Here is a 21,305-nt window from a genome sequence, read left to right as displayed (position 1 = left end):
TTGATTATTCTCTACTATCGTATGAGTATTATGGACGATATTGAACATTATTTTGCTCTCGTAGTCACCTAGTCTATGCTGATTAAATTTGGTGCAGCCTGCTCAAGATAAATTGTGTATCTTTGAAGGAGTAATGTAACTAGATCCGCGAGCAGAAACTTGCATCATATTGTGATGGTGAACCGGAAAGTATCTTGTTCTTTCTCTTCAGATAAGATATCAATGGAATACCACCCTCATACTACGCTAAATTGATGTAATCATGTTCACTTGAGGTAGGATAAAAGGAACATCAAGACATTAAGCACTATCATAGTCTCATCGATATCTAGGCGAATGAACGTCCGTCATGATCACTCAGTCTCATTTTGGTGGACTTGAGAAAGGACTTTTCCAGATATCCATCCAGATATCCATACAGACATCATTTTATATAGGGTATTCTGTGATCTTGAACTCTGCATGCCTTGGTTTAATGCTTCCCGACAAAGCAGTACTACATGCCCAATTTCAATCTATACTCGGCAAAGTAATAATACCCGAGCCGATGTGCTCCGTATTGATGTAGCCCGAGAAACTCCCCACGGGTAAAGTCATGGCCATCTACCATCATCCGGTCCCAGATTTCATCAGACAATATCTGACTCATCTAATCAAGCACACTGTCTCCAAATCTACTCATTGAAAAGTTGTAGATCTTCTTGTCACGTTAAAGTTTGAGCTAGCTTACACTAAAGAAACTAAATTTCAGCCCTAAATAAGTTGGGATGTGGGGTCGCCGTTTGACTCATACCTGGCTACTGCATGTATGTAACCTTAGACTTCACTAAATGCACCTTCCCCCCTTAATTTATATCGTATTATCGTGTATAAAACAACGAACTTCTTCTCGGATTATCCAGTCTTCACTTCACTTCGAATACGATTCTAATTTTACTCAATCTCCATTTTCCCTTTATTCTACTGTAGAAACCATACAAACGAACCATCAAGATGAGTAACAATGGACCACTATTTTTCTGGCATCCAGACGATGCGGATCACCCTTTCCTATCCCAGCATTATATCTGTGAGTTTACGGATGAGAATGGTCGTGTTTACACTTCAAGCGAACAGTTCGTTTCCCCTATTATACAGAAGTGTTCTCTACTCACATGGTTTGATCCAGATATATGATGTTCCATAAAGCTCTTCACTTCAATGACATTCCCACCTCGATCGAAATTCTTGAAACGACCAATCCCAGAAAAATCAAGTCTCTCGGTCGCAAAGTCAAAAACTTCGATGAGAAGGAATGGAACAAAGTTAAATTCAACATAGTCATTCAAGGAAATGTATTCAAGTTCTCGAGAGGTGGAAAAGAGTTGAGAGAACAGTTCGAGAGAACCGGCGATAGAGAACTGGTAGAAGCAAGTCCGTATGATAAGATTTGGGGTATTGGAATTAAGGGTGGAGTTAAGGAATGTCAGAGACAGGTGAGAGATGGGACGTTGGATGGGAAGAGGAAAGAATGGGGGAAGAATCTCTTGGGTTTGGCGATGGTTGAGGCTAGAAGGTTGATCAGAGAGAAGGAGAAGAGTGAGAGAGGAGAGTGATATTCATTTTAATGGGAGGACTTCAGTCCATACAGGTTAAGACAGTAAGTAAGTGTCTTCTGGAAAGTTTGGATGAAAGTTCCTAGATGTCTTCATTCGATACTAATGTTTCATTCTTAGATATCACTTCTAGAATCATTGTAGGAGAGATCAAATCTTTGCAGTAGCGTAGTAATTCTAGGAACATCTCATCTCAGCCTTCACTTTCATTGTTATAAATAATCCCAAAACATTAGAAAATTGGCCGAAGTCCACAAAGATAAGGCACGCTTCCAATTTTTATCTGCGTCCTCGTTAAAACTTATATATCCTCACCTCTTCGCGCTTTTCAACCACAACAATATAGACAACGATTGTCAAACAATCAACACAATGGCAAACTACGATTTGCTAGCAAATCCTCTTGCAGTCCGCAATCCAAATCCCCTCAGTCTCATTCCATACTCTGTCGCTACTGGATACTACTCCGAAGAAAGTAAAGATGTTTATCTCACCTACGCAAATATCTACCCACACACCCACGTTCCCGGCATTCCCTCACCTTACAGTCAAGAACAACTCGAACGACGCGCTCTCTATATCACTGGTATTCCATCAGACTGGTCAACTCCAGCTTTTCGCTCAATATTCGAGCTCTATGGAGTTGTCGAAAAATGTCCTATGATCTTCGATCTAGCATCCAAATCTACATTTCGCTTTGTGATTATGAGAAACACGGAAGATTGTCTCAAAGCGAAAGATTCAATTCATGGTTTGGTGTTGGAAAATAATACGATTTACACAACTGAGGCATTACCTTCAAGCTCATTGTTGAGACTTTATAATTTGGGTCTGGATGAGTTGGGTTTGAACGCCGATGAGTGCTTAAATATCTTGGAGAACAATCGGGTTATTGAGGATTTTGAAGTCGGTGATTTGGATGCTACAGATCAAAATGTCGCACTGAATACACAATACGTTTATACCAGCGCTACTCTTGATCAAGCACCAATCATCCATGGTCATCCATCTCCTCGAACCAAATTACCCATCGTCAAAATCCGAGCAGCAGACTCTGAAACCGAAGTCGAGTTTCCACCTCCAAATATGATTCGCAAAAACAGACCTGCACCTTTAAACCTCGTCGGAGCAAATAACATCACATCTCGCCGCATCTCACCTCTCTTACCCCCTCAGTCACCTTTCCCAACCCAAACCCACTTCGAATCCATCTTCGAAAACTCTGCACCCAGCTCCTCGAATTCCCTCACCCCCACACCCACCCAAACCGCATTCAAAACTCAAGTCTCAACCTGGGCCGCCATCGTCAGCAGCGCTTCTCCCAACCACCGAAATGTCGACCTCCACCCCTCGACTCCCCGCTCAGGCCGTCGTCTCAACAGCATCGGACGCATTCCCTCCCTCCCCCCCTCCAAACCCATGATCCACGAAGCCCTCTCCCAACAAGCCCGTGTCGTCCTCATCCTCAACATCCCCTCCACAATGACCCTCTCCGACATCTCCAACGCCATCCACGAAGGCCCCATTGTCTGCATCCGCTTCGGCATCGATTCCGACACCGGGAAGCGCTTTTCCGGTATCGTGTTCCAGCATGCTTCGGACGCGCAATCTTTCTTCTCGGTGCTCCTCGCGGAACGAGAAGCGCAAGCCCCGAATCGTTTTAGATTCATCGCGGATTGTGTGCGTGGCGAACCATTTCCGATAAATGACGATATCATCTCCATGAGCGCACCTACTTTCGCATCGCGCAGATTGACAATCGTAAAGAAGGCATTTTTCTTTGCATTCACGGGACGCAATCTTCAAACGCTGTGCGAGAAAGAAGTTGGGAGGGAAAATGTACAATTGGTGTTTGTGTATAATGGGGGGAATGCGACGGTGGTTTTTGCAGAGGTCAGCGCGGCGAGGAAGATGAAGAGTAAACTTGAGAGGTTGAGGGAGGGAGCTGGGAAGGTGGGAGGCACGAGTAGTATTTATGAGGGGTTGCAGGTTACTTTTAGTAAGGATCCGTGTGAGTTAGAGGGGGGATTGAACTTGCAAGCTGCGGATGGGTATTGTGCTTAAGGGAGAGGGTGGTGAGTGGTCTAATTGGCAAAATGGTTTTTGATGGAAAGTTTGCTTTGCTGAATGGCTGTTCTTCTGGATTGTTTGCTTGGTCTCAAGTCGACTCGCTCGATGGCCGTGGTCATTTCATTTGTCGCATTTGGCCAAATTGTCTCCTTGAAGAGGAAGATTGATTATTGCGATGTATTGAGTCGCCTCGGCGTTCTCTATTTATCTAGTTTTGTATTTTGCGATGCGATTGAACTATGGATACAAATCTTTCCATGGGAGGATGTCCAGATCCATGGTGGATATCTCGTTCTGCGTTTCTGTCAAATAACACTCCACTTCTTTTCCAGGCATCTAATAAGACCTGATATCATATCACCGCGGATCACCTTCCGTGGCACCCCTAATTAGTTTTCTTTAACAATGAAAGATTATTCAAATCCCAGCCAAACGCCTATTCATGCAATTGATATCCCAATCCAAATCGTACAAATATTTGTACATCCCCCCAATGATAACCTATCCAAATACCTTTTGCCAAAGTGAGACGGAAGGCCTCCTTCCATAGACATGATTTGTACAAGCATCCTCATGACCAAATGTTCCCGAACCACTATGTCTCTGACCACTTCCCCAAACATTAATAGGTAGTATACCCAGTCCTCTTAAGTTTTCCTCGACGGCATTTCTATCATTGAAATCCTTAGCCGAAAACCAATAAGGAGATCTTAAAGCACGGAATTTCTTCCACGTGACTCTTCTCTCTAATCCTGCATCCATATCTCGTACTTTGTGAACCTCTTTCAGATTCTCGGTCAACATTTCCAAGACGATATCGGTTAACATAGCACCTCCACAAACTTCCCCCGATTCCTTTGAATCGACTTCTTCTCCAAACAGAGAGGCCATAGAAGAATGTGAAACACATCTCACGATAGCTTTTCTCAATAGCGGATCAAATCTTCCCGGTGCCCACATGGCATAAGTAGCAAAACTAAAGGTTCTCGACCATCCCCATTTTTCTCGGATATGGGGAGCCATATATGGCTCATCAATATCGATTCCCAACACTAAACTTATGGGACTGGATCGCTCTCGCTGTTCAACATACCTCCCAGTCGAATTCGGATATCGTCGAGCCATGGATAGAGAAGGATGTTCAATGGAATCCATGTCGAAACATTCTTGAATGCTCATTCGAGGCCAAATATCTGGTTCCAAGTAAAATCCTCCATGATACCAGAGTAATAACCATCTAAACAGATCGACTTCGAGTTCTGGGTGTGTGGAGAGGGTTTGAGAAATCGAAGGTATGGAACGAAAATATGGGAGGATATCTGGGCCGGGTGATGTGGTATATTGTTTTATTTCCCACTTCGGGTTCTTGGACGCCCATTCTTGTGTCCAGCCTTTCCACTTAGGCGCCTCAGCCGCGGAAGTAATTTGCCAAATCTTCTTGGGTGCTCGAATGTCTTTTTCGAGCTTGAGAAGGGAAGATGTGATGCTTTCTTCGATCTCGATCAATTGGTTCTCAAGAATGGTTTCTTGTGTGCGATTCACGTGGAGTCGGTAGGGTGAAGCATGCTCGTAAATTGGTGTATCGAGATGTTCATTTAGAGGTTGTTTCGGAGATTCCTGGGGAAATCGAGATTTAAAGAGAATGGTAATGAGAAATAAGATAAATATTGAGTAGAGAAGAGTTCGACATCTGCGAGGATGTGGCAGATGTGACATTCTTGAATTCTGGCATGATGCGAATATAAAAGATGTAAAAAGAGAGAAGAAAGATAAATATAATTGAGGGAAAGGGGGTCAGACGTTTGGATTGTTCGAGATTTGATGTCGCAAGATGGATGTGATGTGGGGCTGATCACGGACCAATGTTTCTATTTTTGGATTCGTGGGGCTAGATTTTCGGAAGATCACGACGTTGACGTCGACTGAATTGATAATTGAGGATATTGAGGGTATTTCGATATGAATTTCTCTAATAGTCAATATGATGCGGAGCCATTCTCAAGTGAGGACGATGCTATTGTTTCTTCAAACCCACATCAAATGATTGATTAATATCTCGTCGTCTCGTCCGTCAACATCTGGAAGTGCGTGCTACCAACAAAAGGATTGATTCCGCTGAGGTTCCAGTGTTTCGAGGAGACCGTTTCTTGAATATGCGACGATGACGATCAAAACACTTACTGTCTCTCAATTCTCCAGATTTGTTGCCCGGCTTAGAAGGATATGCCTACGGAGAAAGGGCTGGCATACCAATAGTCAAATTGTCTGATGAGAGCTTGATAATTTTGTCATGCATCTATCACTCTTTCCAGTCTGCAATAATTCAATGTTAGGGCTGATAATCATTTTGATTATCGCAAAAAGGATGTGCTTACAGAGCTTCCTGGTTATTTGGACTTCAATTCACTGTTCAATGTTTACGTTGTATGAAGCTTTCTCAAGCCATTTCAGATCTCCATGGCTCAGGATACATCTATCTACTTCGCAGTCACAAGCAGTACTGTCACTTTTATGCTTCTCCTTTCGTAAAAAAATGTTACATTCTAGAAGGGTATTATGCAAGTTGACCCCCATACTCCAAGGGCTATTCATCATTCGTGATTCTCCAAATCTTGATATATCGTCGGATACATAACTGACATATAGATGTTATATTCAACCTCGAGATATTACTTCCATATCGCACTCCGAAACTTTACCAGTCCACAATATCATGATCCCAGGGAAGATCTTCATCCCGAATTTTGGCACAGAAGAAGCCCCTTTTGTTACTCTGTGTGCCAGGGCTTCTTTCCTCGCCGACCCGGCCTAAAGTTCGGTCAAGAATCAAGTTGCTTGATAATAAAGTTAGAAAATTTTGATACCACTCCATGTTGATGTTTTTCAACTTTTTAGCTTCCAAAAGGTTCATCACTTCTCGGTAATAGGTAGCACTCTGGTACTCTAGTGCATCATCCATAGAACCACATTTCACCATCAACGTTCTCCGCCAAGCCCTCGAGTCTTTGCTAAAAAACTCTATGCCACAATCAATGGAATCTCGTATGAAATCAACACTCTGGAGTGCTTTCACAAAACAAGATCTGATATCTTCCTCGTCGTCGAACTTTGATTGCCAATGTTCTTTGCCAGCGGTACTTTTTGCTTTTGAAACTTCGTAAATCAAACACTCCCGGAACAGCACGGGGTGGCGCAGCTCTTTCGCAATTCGAATCAAAGAATCACTGTTTTGGCAGATCGTATCAGTAAATCCGGGACTTCTATGAAACGCGGAATCCAGAGTATGTGAAAGGGCAGGACGGGCACACAAGGAATCTGCCGAGCGGACGATGTCCTTGAAACTTTCATAGTCGCGAATGACGTATGGTCTATTGTAAAAAGCAAAGAGTACGGCCTCGAAAGCACGCCTTTCTCCTTCCTCAGTGTGCGTGGCTCTCAGTTTGTTTGTGTTCGTGAGGATATCGTAATCTGATGTCTACGATAGATTAGTGTTCATCGTCTAGACAAGCATTTTCAGTCTTGGACTGGTGTACGTACCGATTTGATTAGTTCCATAAGCCAAAAACCATCCTCATCAACTGCAGAGGTAAAATCATAACGGAACTTTCCTGACGGAGTTGCATGGTTCTCTCCCCATTCCAAAGTTGACCGGAAATATTTAGAATTTAGTTTTAGGATAATGGAGTGAGCATAATACACTTGGCCGAAGACATTGAGGCGGAGATCATTTTCGAAGCCTGGTTGGCGAAGGATTATAGGCTCGGCTATTTTCTCGTTGCCATCGGCATCGTGCTTTTGTGGAATTGGAAAATCCATGATTACCAATGATAGTTATTGAGACTGAGGTAGCTATCTGAAGATTAAGAATGAAATAAGTAAAGGAATCTCGAGAGTGTCTTTTGCAGAATTTTTGTTAGGAGCTCAGTAAATTATGGACGTCTCAATCACCTTTTATCTACCTTTGGATTTCCATCTGGACTGGGCTAACCACTTAACGGGTGTCAAGTACTCCTAGTCACCGCACTATTTGATAGTCTACTGAACCAGTCTTGGCCATCGGCGCTAGGTTTAGTGTAGGGCACACCACTTCCAATTCTAGAAGATTTTCGAACTTGGGTTATCTTCCAGAATCCATATCCTCCACATTCATCGATTTCATTATCTACAATATTCTCAGTCAAAATGTCTCTCACGGACCTCAGTGTGATTTTCTTCTAGCCGGGATGTCTCAGAGTCTTTGAGAAAATATCTGTGAGGAGTGTTTCCGAATTATTTTTTGAATGACGGCTGAAGAAACCGTAATTAGCGTTTCATTTTCTGCGAGGCTGACGTTCATATTATCTTGAAAGATGCTAGAGTTTTGATTGCAGTAGACTCAGCGCCATAGATTTTGTGTTTGAGATAGACTTTTACCTTGCTTGTCTTAGCCATTCTGCCTTTTTCTTCGCTGTTGCTTAATGAAAGGTAGCTCCTACAAAGAATAACCACTGTCCGAGTTTGTGCTCTCTCCTATTTTAAGGAGTCCATGATGCTCGTGAAAGCCATTCGCCATCGATTACGGATATCAGGTTGTCTCCCCAAATGATTATTATCCTAAGCAAATTTTGATGATGAATTTGGCGTATTGTGGTTTGAAGGTACCAGGTTTCTTCAAAGTATTGAAGTTGGTGCCACGCAGATCCAGATTAAGCTTTTTGCGGGGTGAACTAATCACGCAAGTACATACAAGCTTGTCAGGGTCAAACCTGTAATACAGAGCCATTAGATATGCAACAACACCTTTGAAGGACGGAAATTGATACTTGATTGGTTCACCACCTATGACGCGATAATTTGGTAGCTTCTAGTTTAGTTAGAACCCCATTCTCGATCTGGTAGTGCAGCGCCTGTGAAAGCTATTCTCGGCAAATTACACCCGATCATTGTATTGCCTAAAGCGGAATAAGTAGATTTGAGACTTAGAGATTGTAATTAGTTATGCCTATGCATCTAGAATTCAAATCTCCCGAATCTACTTCACCAAATTCCTGTGAATAGCTTCACTCAATCTTATATTTCTTTAAACTGGACTATTTATTTGTGTATTTTAAGTACCTAATACATTAAGTCTATCGCTAATACACCAACCACTCCGATAAAACCCGCTGGTGATGCGATTTCCATCTGAAGCACAAACGCACAATATGCTGACTATCATCTTCCTTTTCGAGTCTCCCAAAGCCTGATACAATTGGCAAACATTAATGGCAAGAACATAACCAGCGCTAGTATCATGCATTTCGCGATGCTTCAGACTCATGGAATCTACTGAAAAAGTCCACAGCTCCTCGTATAAAAGTCCTCAAGCTGTCCCCAAGAGATAGACCAGAATTCTTCAACAAAGAAAGTTCCTCTAGGCTCAACTTATAGAGATGTCTTGGTTTACCGGTGTAACCAGTATCCACAGTGAAAATGTTGCCATGCGATGCTTCTTTGGCATTCATTAGCATTTTATGAGAAGTACCACCCATCAGAAAAATTTCATCCCTTCTGATTCTTTTTGTAAGGATAATTAATTCGTTGCCGACGAATTGCAAGTCGATAGGTTCATGAGGAGGAGGTAAATGGATCTCTCCCACAACCTCACTCTTCGGGCTTATCCTAATAATTCTCGAGGTACCAGCTACGGCGCACCACATATGATCTTCTGAATCTATCACAAAAGCCATTGGATACTCCATGGGATTTTTGAATTCATAGAATAGCCTGTCTTTGTCCATTTCAATGATGCCTGTCTCGATGTTAAAGTCATAAGCGATTATGCAATCATTTCGCGCGGGCTCATGGATGTAGATGGTTTTGTCATCCAAGCTCCAACCTATTCCACCGAACCGCCGGATACTCACGTAACGACGATTGGATGGTTTCCAGTCCTTATCAAGGTGGAAGAGTCGGCCAGGAGAGTTTTTTCCCTCGCTAATCATCAACCAAACTCTCCCCTTAGAATCCACGCTTCCCCCAGTGTAACGTAAGTTATCAGATGTTTCCACATCTGACTGGAATCTTGGTGAAATTGTTTCAGATACAACTCGGGAGTCTCGCTCTCCTAGTTGACGATAATTTTCTACGAACCCGAGCTTCTTCTTCGTGGCAACGAAGAGTGTGTCCGAGTATCCTTCAACTTCGACACAAAACAATGGTTGAAATTTGGGTTTCATAATCGTATAAAAGATTAAATCGTTGTTCCCTCTCCGAAGATTGTTCCTTAGTACTTTCAGTGTGCCTATTATATGTATTCTTTTCGTCGCTATCAGGTGAATGGTCTCATCTTCCGCGACGAATATTTTCTTAAAGTCTAGATTCCTGGGAAGTAATGGCTGTATGAATGTCAGTCAGAAGATCAATCAATTTCACTTTTCTCACTACTTACTCCTTCCGCAGACCATGTTGTCACTGAGCCGGACATTTTGGGTTAATTCTGATGAAAATTATACTATTTCTGGCTTATTCGGAGTAGAATGTATGTTTGATAATGAATGCAATTTATTTGACAGTGATGTTTCGTATCGGAGAAAAAGTACGACGGTGCAGGCCGAGTGATATGTGAATTAGGTACGTATATAGAAAGAGCGATAAATTAGCGTTGCACTGAGATAAATACAGATCATGCCATATGGACCTTCTTCATGAAGTATAGCGAATAGGAAACTACCACTCCGTGGATGATATGACGCTTTCCAACAATCTTCGATGAGCCAGTTTAGACTTAATTAAGAGGATACTCCTCAGGCTCTGATACTCATAGCGATATTCTTTGCCTCTAAAATTTGGCTGGGTAATCGACAAATCAAAAATCTTTGAAACTTGGAAGCTTAAATATTTAAAATATGGAAAAAGATATGTCCGGAGGCGTGAGTTAGTGTCCATCGCATGAATCCAATATGAGAACATCGGGCATAGATTGCCCAGTTTGGTGTTATGCCGTGCAAGATTTAGTTTACACCAAATTCATTTCGTTCAGACATGCGCTTCTACATATTATATACGCTACAAGTAAGTAGGAGGATTTTCGTTTAAAAATGTGATTGCTGGGACATTGTCTGGGCTCACAAATTGGAAGATTCTCGTCAGCGAGAGCTAGTTTCCAGAAAGTTGAGATTGTGGTTAAGGGATTTTGGACCGAAAATTGAACGGCAAGGCACCTTTTATGTTAGCATAGAGTGGTGTTTGGAACTAGCCATGCTCCTTTCACGCAGAGCTTTATTGAGGGAGGAAAACTAGAGCAAGAGAACTCACTTGTAGAGATCTGCCGAAGGGGGTCCAACTCTATATACATGAAAAGGTAAAGATTATAAGTCATACATGTGAGAGTTACTTAAATGCTTGCATTTTTGCAGAAATTTCAGCTCGGGAATTATTTTGAGATCATGAGATGTATTGCTTGATATTTACATCATATGCAAGATTTCAATGGGCGTTAATTATATATAAGATTGAAAGTACATAATATATGTCAGCGGACAGAAGTGGTAATGGATCGACCCATCTAAGTGAAATAGTATGCACGTGAGAAACTACTTCGCTCGGAGTAATAGTTGTTTGTCTGGAACTCACATGATCTTCTATTTTCCGGCCATCACTCCGTAGCATCGACTTATTAATAAGAGTGTATCATCCGTTATTTTCTTCTTGCTATCTGAATATTGAAAACGACGCCTAGATAACTCTGTGCTAACACTCGAGAGTTCATCGAACCATCAAGCCCAAGTCAGAAGGTTGTGAATAATTAAAAATATAGGACATAATAGAGAGAAAGGCCATCAAGACATCATATTTGCTTTTTATTTTATTTTATACCTCTCCCAGTGTCAGATGGCACTGCGATGGTTCTGTGATGTTGGGCACGGCAACCGCTGCTAATCACTTGAAAGAAAGTTTCTAATACTGCTCCATTCCAGTTAATTAATGATAGCTACCACTGAATATTGCTGTATTGGGTTTAAGACGCCTGTACCCACTCAGAAATACGCTAATACTTAAACTTGACTCCTCCCCCTTCTTGCAAGCAACATCCTCTTCCATCTTTACAAATACAAATACATCATCAATCTTCTCCCCATAATTCAAATTTTCAAAGAAATATCGGTATAATCAGATACATTTGATCTTCACGATGCCTCCAGCCAAAAAGAGAAAGCTCGACTCAAAATACAATGGACCAACGTCCCCAATCGTCCATACCTTTCATTTGCCTGGTCATGAAGCCGACGTTAAACTAAAAATATTTGATGAATTGCAGCTCCATGTTCACTCAGTGGTCTTGAAGCTCCATAGTGCTTTCTTCCGAAGATTTCTGGATCCATCCAATAAGAATGGCAATGGTGAAGACACTGGAAGTTTCAAATATGAATGGGCAACAGTCTACGACGATGATGGAAGCTGGAGTTTGGTTGACGCCAGGAATATTAAAGTGGGTTTTTGAATTTCATGAATGGACAATCTTGCTGAATTTCCACACGTAGCATGACAATCCAAGCTCAAATTTGATGCCGAGACAAATAAAACGTAACCAAAAACTACATGAGACAGCGTTCATAAACTTCATCGGTACTTTCTACGGGAAGTTATGGGTAATCAAAAATACTGAAGCTTTGCAGCTGGTCACCGAACTCGCCGATTATTATTGCGCTCTTCCAGTTGTTTCAAAATCGATGCATGGGGGCTTTTTCATAAGCCCTGAATTTTGCAAAAGAATTTTCTTTAGCAATAAATTGACTTTGCTCAATTTAGCATTGAGATTACGTTCTCCAGAGCTCTTTCGGGAATGCATGATATGCTTAGTTGGAAGGTGGCAAGACATCACTCGCGAATATCCAGTTGAAAGCCAACCTGAGATGCTGTATAACCCAAAGCTTGCAAACCCGAAGCTAAACGAGTTAGCGATCAAGCTGCATAACCAAATGTGTATCAGAATATCAGCGACGCAACGACAAATTGTTTTCTGTTGTCAAGTCGACTCGAATGCTCTAGAAATCAAGGCCAAAATCGAAAAATGTTATCTCGAGAAAATGAAGTTGAGAGAGACTGAACAAGGGGTCTACCGTGGCCAAGTTTCACTCCCTGAATACTTTCAAGCGTTTGGAGAAGAGTCTTCAGGAGTTTTTGCGCGAGCTGTTAGTGACATATTGAAAAACGAACTTATCTTCAACAAGTCTTTACGGGCTGGGGATATTCTATTTCCTGGAAAGACACATAAAGATGTCCAGTCACATTTTCTATGTGCAGAGATTAAAGACGAGGATCTACCGGTAAGCAATTTCATCACCTCCTAAGGAAATTTTTAGTAGGCCTGTATAACCTTCTTTTGTCCGAGAACTGCGATGATGTTATATTTGTGAGGTATTTGTAACACTAACATGATTTTAGTGGGATCTTAACGAAACCGATTGGTGAGAAACTTTTTCGATAGGGCTGCAATTATGTTAAGCGAATCGCGTTGGAAGGCCCGATGGAGCTGTTTTTTTTGTTTGTTTCACAGCTGTGTTTGTACTGGATGAGATAAGACATGATCACATTTTGTTCACTGGAGTAATAATATTAGGTAGCTGTGCTCGCAATAATACATGTCATCTATACGCAGAGGCTTTCGCAGCTTGTGATAGTTACCAGATCATAGACAGGGGTTTTGCTCTCTTCACTGAATGCTTGCTCATACAAACGATCATGGCGCTCATAATCTTGTTAGTTAAGACGAGAGAGTATTCAAAGATGACACTGTGCGAAACAATTTGCAAAAACAGTTTGCGTGGCCGGAATGTACGCAAGTGCTCTTCTGGTGCCCAAATCTGTATGAATGAATATATCGGGACACTCCAATCATGTTCAGATATCAATGACCAATCAAGATTGTATGGGGTTCTCAGACATGCAGGGTTGCGGTCTTCGCAAGCTTCGGATGACTGTAGATGCTGGCTGCTGAAGTGCAAGTGATTATCAACTACTCAGGAAAGAAAGTCTTCGACGAATTAGACAGACAAGCATTGCAGAGACTTTAACACTAGACTATAGATAGACGATTGCTTTGGTAGTATATTTAATGTCATTTGATCTCCTGGTATCTACAGGTCCGATATTACAAACGAATGAAAATTTCCCTTGGAGACCCGGGAAATAATAGAATATACGCTCATGTCACTATGTGTACGCATTGTTATTCGAATCATTTGAGTTTTGGTGAATTAATATACTGCAGAATTCATTTAGTGAATTTGTTTTGGGAATGCGATCTTGTGACTGTGTGGAGTGCCGTGATAGGAAAGAAGTTAGATGATATTAAGGTTTTGAGCAAAGGTTAAGAGAAGCAGGAAGCCGTCTACATTTAACTCTTTGGTCATCATGGCCAAGAATTCCGCGGCGGGGTGATTACCGATATCAATACCGGTAGTATGATATTCAGATTCAGAAGCATGGAGGTGCAATTTTTCCTCACTTCCCCCTGACCCAAGTAAATATATAGCAATGACTCTTCAATAATACTCAAAGAGATAATGAGCACGAGTAGAATATGTAACATCCGAGTCCGCAATTTGGGGAGAAGGTGGGAAAAATTGTTGGTAATGAATATCTACTGAACAAATAAATCAATACAGTGTCTGAGAGAACACATTATACGCTGGTTTATTAACAGGAGCCGTACGTGCCCGCCACGCCGGCTAAATTAGCGAAACTAGCGCGCCTAGATTTCTCACTTATTTTCCTCTTACTCTTCTTCAAGACTCTTACTTTCAAACATTTCACACTCATAGTCTTTACTTCAGAATTCATCTAACCTAACAGCAAAGAATTTATACCATTGTAGTTTCAACAGGAGCGATCATGGATCAAACTCAAAGACTATCCCCAAAGCTTAAGGTGTTTTCACTTCCCGACCAAACACCTGATACTAGATTTGTCCTGTTCGATGAAATAGAAATCCATTTACATTCTACAGTTTTGAAACTACACTCGGCATTCTTCCGCAAGTTTCTTGACTCTCCAGACAAAAAGCCTGCAGAGCCGTCAGCAGAATTCCGATACGAATGGGTCAGCGAGATTGAGGAGGATGGCGAATGGCACATGGTTGAGAAATCCCACGCAGTAGGTTCATTAAATCTTCATGATTGTTTAGTTTTGAATGACGACTAACGTTGATCATAACGCAGAAGCCAAATAATAATCTCTTGTCGGAAAATACATTCTGGGATATGGAGGTCCTCGTCTTCATCGAGATGCTCAACGCACTATACCGTATTCCCTATAAGATCTGGGCGACCCGACTGTTCATCGTCACCAAGATGGCAGATTATTATTGTTGCCTTCCGGCAGTCTCACACAATCTCTTTGCTTGTTTCGACCAAAGCAATAACGAATATGTCGCAGAAAATGCTGTCCACCTTCTTGATATTGCCTACAAGCTTCGTCAACCACTTCTCTTCAAAGACTGCCTCATTCACGTTGCTGGTTATATGCCTTCTGACTCCCGCAATTTTCATCATTTGTGCAACAGGGTGATCTATGATGTCATGATGAAAGCACGTAATGAGGTTAATCGACGAGTAGTTGAAGCCCAGAAACGTCTCATACTATCTACACCTAGCGAGGAGCGCTCGAAACTTCTAAGCCACAGTTGGGAGGTTGGCTTCGAGGAAACGGAAGGACAGCTGAGCCTGCCTCGTTACTTCAGACTTTTGGCGGAGCACGATGGCGAATTCGCCAGTGCCCTGTCTAACGTGCTCCAATGCGAGTTACGTTTACCGTATGAAGTCAGTCACGAAGCGGGTGCCCGTGATCTCAATGATACGGACCACTTTTATTGTGCAAGGTTGTTAGACAGAGATCTACCAGTACGTAAGATCGATTCTCTTGATTTGAGCTAATTTTTCTCTTAAATTACTGACGCTTATGTACTTATTAGTGGGACCCGACCGAGACCGACTGGTAAACAACGCATAATGGTCATCTCGAAGAGATATTGCCTGTACGTATCATCCATTTATCTGGTTTTAGTGCGGAGAACATTTTTCAAGCGTCGCATCGAAGTCAACACTAATGAACAAACAGAACTCAAGGTTACAGATGTGTAGTCTACAACGGAGCATCGTTCTTTTATAACATCCCGCCATGGTAGGTGGGAAAGGCAAAAACAGTGCGCTCATTTCTCAGAGTATCAACTCATTTCGGCTGTTTATCGCGTATCTTAAAAGGTGCCAAATATCGTGGACATAGTAGCTAGTCTAAATAGCAATACCAGATACTGTACCCTTTGAGTCTTTTTCCTTCAATTGAGTTTGTAAAATTGAAGCTTAACTTGCACTTGGAGGTACATTGTCTCAAATGCACTCGCAAGTAGACTGTGAGATGGGTATCCGCAGAGCAGATGAAGAGTCTTGCAGATACTCTGTAGACAGCTTGTGAGCAATTTGTATGGTTTCTGCGTAGCTTCTTCCAAATCTGGGTAGGTCGAGTTTCTGAGAATGCTCTTGAAGAAATGTGGTATCTTGACAATCCCAATAAAAATCAAACGACAGATATTGTATATTGTATCAGTCATGTGATACAATAATAGTGAATATGAGGAGTTGGATACGCGAGTACCAGGAAGGTCTGCGCTGCCGCCATATGAACGACGCTAAGGTTTTCATCTTCGATTTCTCTTTGCCTCTTTTTCCAAAACGCATTCAGCAAAGAATAACGATGGCAGGAGCCGCTCTATCTGATGGAGGGTCAGCACCCCAGATACAGATCAAGAAGTTCGATGTCCCAGGCCAGCTTCCAGATACCCGATTTCGTCTCTTTGGAAAGATGGAAATTCATGCCCATTCACCTTTACTCAAAATCCATTCTGCCTTCTTTCGAAAATTTATGGATTCTCCAGACAAGATAGCTGCAAAAGCTGGAGCGGCCTTTGCATATGAGTGGGTTGATGAGGTCGATGATGATAGTTCTGGATGGCATGTCGTTGCTGATAGTAATGTATGAAGGTATCTGCCCTCCTATACATTTCACGAATACTAACTGGGGTGAAATCTAGAAAAAGAGTTCAAATAAATTATCGGAGGGCATGTCAGAGCCAGCAATAGAAGTCTTTGTCAGCATGCTTAATTGCATTTATCGCATCCCATTTAAGACCGAACCAATGCAATTGATCGAAGTTACAAAACTTGCAGATTATTATCGTTGTTTGCCAGCAGTGTCAAACAGTCTGTATGCTTGTTTCTATATGAGCCCTAATTTTGATATTCACAAAGCGCGCGATCTCATCGAGTCAGCGTACAAACTTCGTCAGCCATTATTGTTCAGAGACTGCATCATCTATATTGCTGGCAGTATGCAACAGACGACTTTATTCCTGCACGAGATCAAGAATTCCAATGCCCAACAGGCTCTGCAACAGGCACTGCTGACTGTACGGAACAAAATCTTCGAAAGCCTTGTTGGAGCCCAAGAAGTGGTGCATTTGACGGCTTCTAATGATGATGAGCCACTGTTCAAGATAATGAAGGATGTTAGCATCAAAGTATCGGAAAATGGAAACTTTTCCCAGCCAGAATTTTATAGGAAACTAGTTGATCGGGAAGAGAGATTTTCAGAAGGCTTAGAGGAGGTGCTTTCCGGAAATTTGCAGCTGGATAGTTCAGCCTTGGCGGGAATCGGTGATTACTACAATCATTTTCTCTGCGCAAGTTTAAGCGACGAGGAACTACCAGTAAGTGTGATTGAACTACTGATCTGGATACTACACAATCCACACATGAATATTCTTGACTTGCTCTATACTAACATTGACCTTGCAGTGGGACACTACAGAAACCGATTGGTAGCTGTTTAATACTCTACCATCAATGGTTGATCAAGAGTTCTCCGCACTTGCTCTCACGACCTATACGCCCGTTAGCTCTACTCAAAACGCGACTTACTTCACCATGAACCAAGCCTTCTCTCAAGTAGATTGCCTTCCTCATTGCATGCACAAACAAGCCAAAGATTACTTACGAGCATTACACGAGTGGTCTTGATGTTAAGTGGTAGTGGTCGTCGTGGGGAATAAATAGATAATATTGATCTGGAAAGCTTTGCATGTTTCATTGCATTAAATTTGGGTCTGGGGTAATCTGGTACGAACAGTCACCAGAAGGCTTACATTCACCCGCCAAACTTCTATTAAAGGGTCCTCATAAAACCTATTTTTCCGTCTCGATGACCATGTGATGTCCTTTATGATCTTGAAGATATTCCGTGTATCAATTCCGTGGGTTGCATCAACCCATTGGATCGAGTAGATTGATCAGTAGTCATACGTAAAGGCCTTTATCGTGTGATTTATAGTCCGGACAGAAGTGTCTATCTATCGCTTAACTCCAACTGTCAACTTTGTTAGTCTTACTTAGATAAATATACACGCAGAGGAACCGATTAGTACCAATTACCTAATTTCTATGCCATGATTTACTTAAGATGTAGTTGCTGGTTACAATCCTAAGATTGTCAAACGCTGATTTCCTGCAGTGTAACCATAGCAATGTGCTAACTTGTCATCAACACGTGATATACCCAATGAGGATGGGCTTCCAAGGATTCCTCCGGACACCTGTATTTCCCCGCCTAACGACATCTCATCACTTTAAGCACTTTGATTCTTACTTCAACTATTCCTCATCTCTTCCTTTTCTTTAGTTGGTGAAGTGAGACATTTAAGTTGTCGTTCATAGACATTCATACCATATTCACACATTAGTCAAAGCTTGCGGGAACATTTTGGAACTGGAACGTCGCGCAACCGCGTCAAAATCAGCTCATCAGCTCTAGCCAAAAATCCATTCAGTCTGTCTGTCTGTCTCGAATCACCTGTTACCTGCTACTATAAACGTACATCTAGTCAGACACGATCATGCCTTCTCCCGAAGTTGTGACATTTTACATCCCGGGACAAGAGCCCGACACTCGGATCACCATTTTTCAGCTCAAAGAATTGCGAGTTCACTCTAGTATTCTGAAGCTTTATTCTGCTTACTTCCGGAAGTTTATGGACTCTCCTGACAAAGAATCGGCTCCTCCCAGCGCAATGTGGAAATATGACTGGACTGGAAAGGTTGAGCAAGATGGTAGCTGGTATGTTGTTGATAGAAGAGGTCAAGAATCCAAGGTCAGTCTGATTTACTGGCAGCTTGACATATGGTAGTGAAGATGGTAGATTGTTGAAAGGTTGTCGAACAAAGTCCTGTTTGCATATGCTACCATGAGATTAACCTTACTGGAATCACCCCAGTGGATTGAATCCTTGAAATGATTTGGGTCTCCAGATATATTTCAGTCTCCCATTTATAATTTGAGATGTCGAAGAAGATCGCCGTATTGCGATATCTCCGACATGACTCCGAGAGTGTGCCATGCATAGTTCAAATATCCACCGTAATGGTTATTCGTATCCACTATTCTGACATATGCTACAGAAACAACGAGGTGCAACTAGCTGTAGTGATCTGGATATTATGGCCTTTGAAAATATCATCATGAGTATGTACCAAAAGCCTTACGAAATCACAAGCACAGCGCATTTGCAAGAGATTACAGCCTTGGCCGATTTCTACCGTTGCCTACCCGTGGTATCAAATTCTCTCTACTCAGCCTTCTTCCGCAGCCCGAAACTTCTTGCCAATATAAAAGATCATAGGGAGCTGTTGCTAGAATTGTCATGTAAACTAAGACATCGCGAGCTTTTCAACGACTGCCTCGTTCTGATTTCTGGGTATTGGCCTCCCGACCAGCTACCATTCAAGACAAAAATAGAGGATAAAAGACTTGCAAGGCTGGCTGAGAACGTACACAACCGAGTGGGAGCAGTCCTAGCCAGAAGTATACAGAACATACTTGTGAACAAGTCCGCGCCAGATGCTGGAAAACTTTTAAATGCTGCAGTATCTGTAACCAGAGGCTCACTCGTACAATACCACGTGAGACTGTAGAAATTTCTTTTACTCTCGGATATCATGAAAGATATCACCAAAAACAAACTAAAGTTGAATACTTCTGCAGTAGCTGGGGAGGGGGAATATATCCACAACTTTCTATTCATTGAATTGGAGGAGGAAGATATTCCTGTGAGTTCTGAGTGTCAACGGGTATAAATCCCAGATTCAAGAACAAGGCTGATATTTTACTAGTGGGATACTACTGAGACTGACTGGTAAGAGCACAATAAGATGGGTAGGATTTCGGTACTCCGGATTGCAGTCCGAACATGAAGTGTTCCTAGTCCTCGACTTCCGTTTACACAATGAAACCATTCTCAAATAAAACACACAAGGAAAATTCAATCTACCTCGTGCATCCAACTTTGATTTCTCGTTTGCAAATTCTGAACAGCCGTTTCTCTTGTTTTCTTTTTCTTTTATTACTTTCTATCCCGACTGCTGCAACTCTAGGCGTGGCCAAAGGCACAGGACTTGTAGCGAGAATGCTCGATATTCCACATACAACTTTACGGTTGAATCATCACAATAAGCCAAATAAGAAGACACACTGGTGGCCGAATTGTTCTGGAATGCACAACTTTTCATACTGCAATAACAACAATTTCATTAAACCGACCTCGCTAATTGGTAGCACCCCTCAGCGCCATTGCCCCCAGAACCATGATTTCTAATTCTTTCCTCTCATCCACTTTATTCTCAGCTTTTCCACTCACGCCATTCGCACCACCTTTCTTTCCACCACCGCCAAGAGCGTTCAACTTGTAAAGCTTTTTCACCCTTGCAATATCTACCATACTCGCTAAAGACTCTTCATCAAATAGAACAGGTTCGCCTTCAATTACGGACGAAAGATGTTCCGAGATTTGAGATGCAGAGGATGCGGGTGCTACTTTTACGACGAGGAGAGAGGTGGTGGTTGGGGTTATACCGAAGCGACGGAAAGATTCTGCGATCTTGAGAGGGAGTTAGTCTATTCATTCGGGAGACTTGCTGAACCTTATAGCGATAGAAATGATGAATGTGCGATAAATATCATTTCATATGATTTAGTGTGTCTTGACACGTGACCATGTACTGATTGAGTGTATCATGAGGAGGAGATGAACACCGAATAGGAGGGGGGAAGCACAAGCGAACATACATTATTATTCATACTCAGCGAGAAAACAATCTCCGAATGAATATTACGACTCTTTAATCTTTCTTCCAAAGCATCGTTTATTGCTCTATATGCTGCTGCTAAAATGTGTAATTTTGAAAGTACCTATCCAGTCCCCGATTACGAGATTAGTCACGTGATGATATAAAATGAATCTGATGGTGGGGCAATGGAGGGGTTATGAGTAATTTGAGAGGGAGAAAAGAGGAGGGAAAGATGGAGAGAACGTACAACGCTCGCATCGATAAACGCATATTCGAAATCGGTGTTTCCGGTAAGAAGTTGTTGGTGGAGGAAAGAGGCGTTGGTGAGGTTGCGGTATAAGGCGATGTGGAGGGTGTGCGATTCGGGGAGATGTTCTAAGGAGATGGTTTGGAGGAGCGCGGGCGCCATGTTTGGGGTCTGAGATGTGGGAGATGGGGGAGTTTCTGTTGTAATATTGGGGAAGTGGAATTGGTGGATTGTTGTTTGGTTGGCTGGAATTTGATTTTG

The 21,305-nt window shown here is 42.1% G+C and overlaps 7 protein-coding genes across 7 annotated transcripts; 3 read left to right on the top strand and 4 right to left on the bottom strand.

Annotated features, from left to right (window-relative positions):
• Window positions 1-993: 993 nt before the first annotated feature.
• Window positions 994-3,659, top strand: Bfra_009126 (putative peptide-methionine -s-oxide reductase protein; the record flags this gene model as incomplete). The annotated part of the gene is made up of 3 exons (XM_037339477.1): window positions 994-1,115; window positions 1,247-1,591; window positions 1,832-3,659. The coding sequence occupies 3 exons, from the start codon at window positions 994-996 to the stop codon at window positions 3,657-3,659; spliced, it is 2,295 nt and encodes a 764-aa protein (XP_037191043.1).
• A 507-nt stretch (window positions 3,660-4,166) lies between these two features.
• Window positions 4,167-5,381, bottom strand: Bfra_009125 (putative glycosyltransferase; the record flags this gene model as incomplete). Its single annotated transcript, XM_037339476.1, has 1 exon — window positions 4,167-5,381. The coding sequence occupies one exon, from the start codon at window positions 5,379-5,381 to the stop codon at window positions 4,167-4,169; it is 1,215 nt and encodes a 404-aa protein (XP_037191042.1).
• A 979-nt stretch (window positions 5,382-6,360) lies between these two features.
• Bfra_009124 (uncharacterized protein) lies at window positions 6,361-7,481 on the bottom strand (the record flags this gene model as incomplete). The annotated part of the gene is made up of 2 exons (XM_037339475.1): window positions 6,361-7,140; window positions 7,203-7,481. The coding sequence occupies 2 exons, from the start codon at window positions 7,479-7,481 to the stop codon at window positions 6,361-6,363; spliced, it is 1,059 nt and encodes a 352-aa protein (XP_037191041.1).
• Window positions 7,482-8,935: 1,454 nt separating this feature from the next.
• On the bottom strand, window positions 8,936-10,110 carry Bfra_009123 (putative calcium homeostasis protein; the record flags this gene model as incomplete). Its single annotated transcript, XM_037339474.1, has 2 exons — window positions 8,936-10,021; window positions 10,075-10,110. The coding sequence occupies 2 exons, from the start codon at window positions 10,108-10,110 to the stop codon at window positions 8,936-8,938; spliced, it is 1,122 nt and encodes a 373-aa protein (XP_037191040.1).
• A 1,707-nt stretch (window positions 10,111-11,817) lies between these two features.
• On the top strand, window positions 11,818-17,503 carry Bfra_009122 (uncharacterized protein; the record flags this gene model as incomplete). The annotated part of the gene is made up of 9 exons (XM_037339473.1): window positions 11,818-12,114; window positions 12,167-12,952; window positions 13,071-13,093; window positions 13,995-14,062; window positions 14,503-14,780; window positions 14,846-15,526; window positions 16,365-16,655; window positions 16,714-17,388; window positions 17,477-17,503. The coding sequence occupies 9 exons, from the start codon at window positions 11,818-11,820 to the stop codon at window positions 17,501-17,503; spliced, it is 3,126 nt and encodes a 1,041-aa protein (XP_037191039.1).
• Window positions 17,504-18,570: 1,067 nt separating this feature from the next.
• Bfra_009121 (uncharacterized protein) lies at window positions 18,571-19,870 on the top strand (the record flags this gene model as incomplete). Its single annotated transcript, XM_037339472.1, is given in 4 exon segments — window positions 18,571-18,825; window positions 19,133-19,633; window positions 19,646-19,780; window positions 19,844-19,870. 4 exon segments carry the CDS (start codon window positions 18,571-18,573, stop codon window positions 19,868-19,870), a joined length of 918 nt encoding a protein of 305 aa, XP_037191038.1.
• Window positions 19,871-20,274: 404 nt separating this feature from the next.
• On the bottom strand, window positions 20,275-21,206 carry Bfra_009120 (putative protein cgi121 protein; the record flags this gene model as incomplete). Its single annotated transcript, XM_037339471.1, has 3 exons — window positions 20,275-20,607; window positions 20,796-20,880; window positions 20,950-21,206. 3 exons carry the CDS (start codon window positions 21,204-21,206, stop codon window positions 20,275-20,277), a joined length of 675 nt encoding a protein of 224 aa, XP_037191037.1.
• Window positions 21,207-21,305: the final 99 nt, after the last annotated feature.

The sequence above is a fragment of the Botrytis fragariae genome (genome assembly GCF_013461495.1).
Source record: "Botrytis fragariae strain BVB16 chromosome Unknown tig00000101, whole genome shotgun sequence".
NCBI lineage: Eukaryota > Fungi > Ascomycota > Leotiomycetes > Helotiales > Sclerotiniaceae > Botrytis > Botrytis fragariae.
This window is presented reverse-complemented; position numbering and strand designations above follow the sequence as displayed.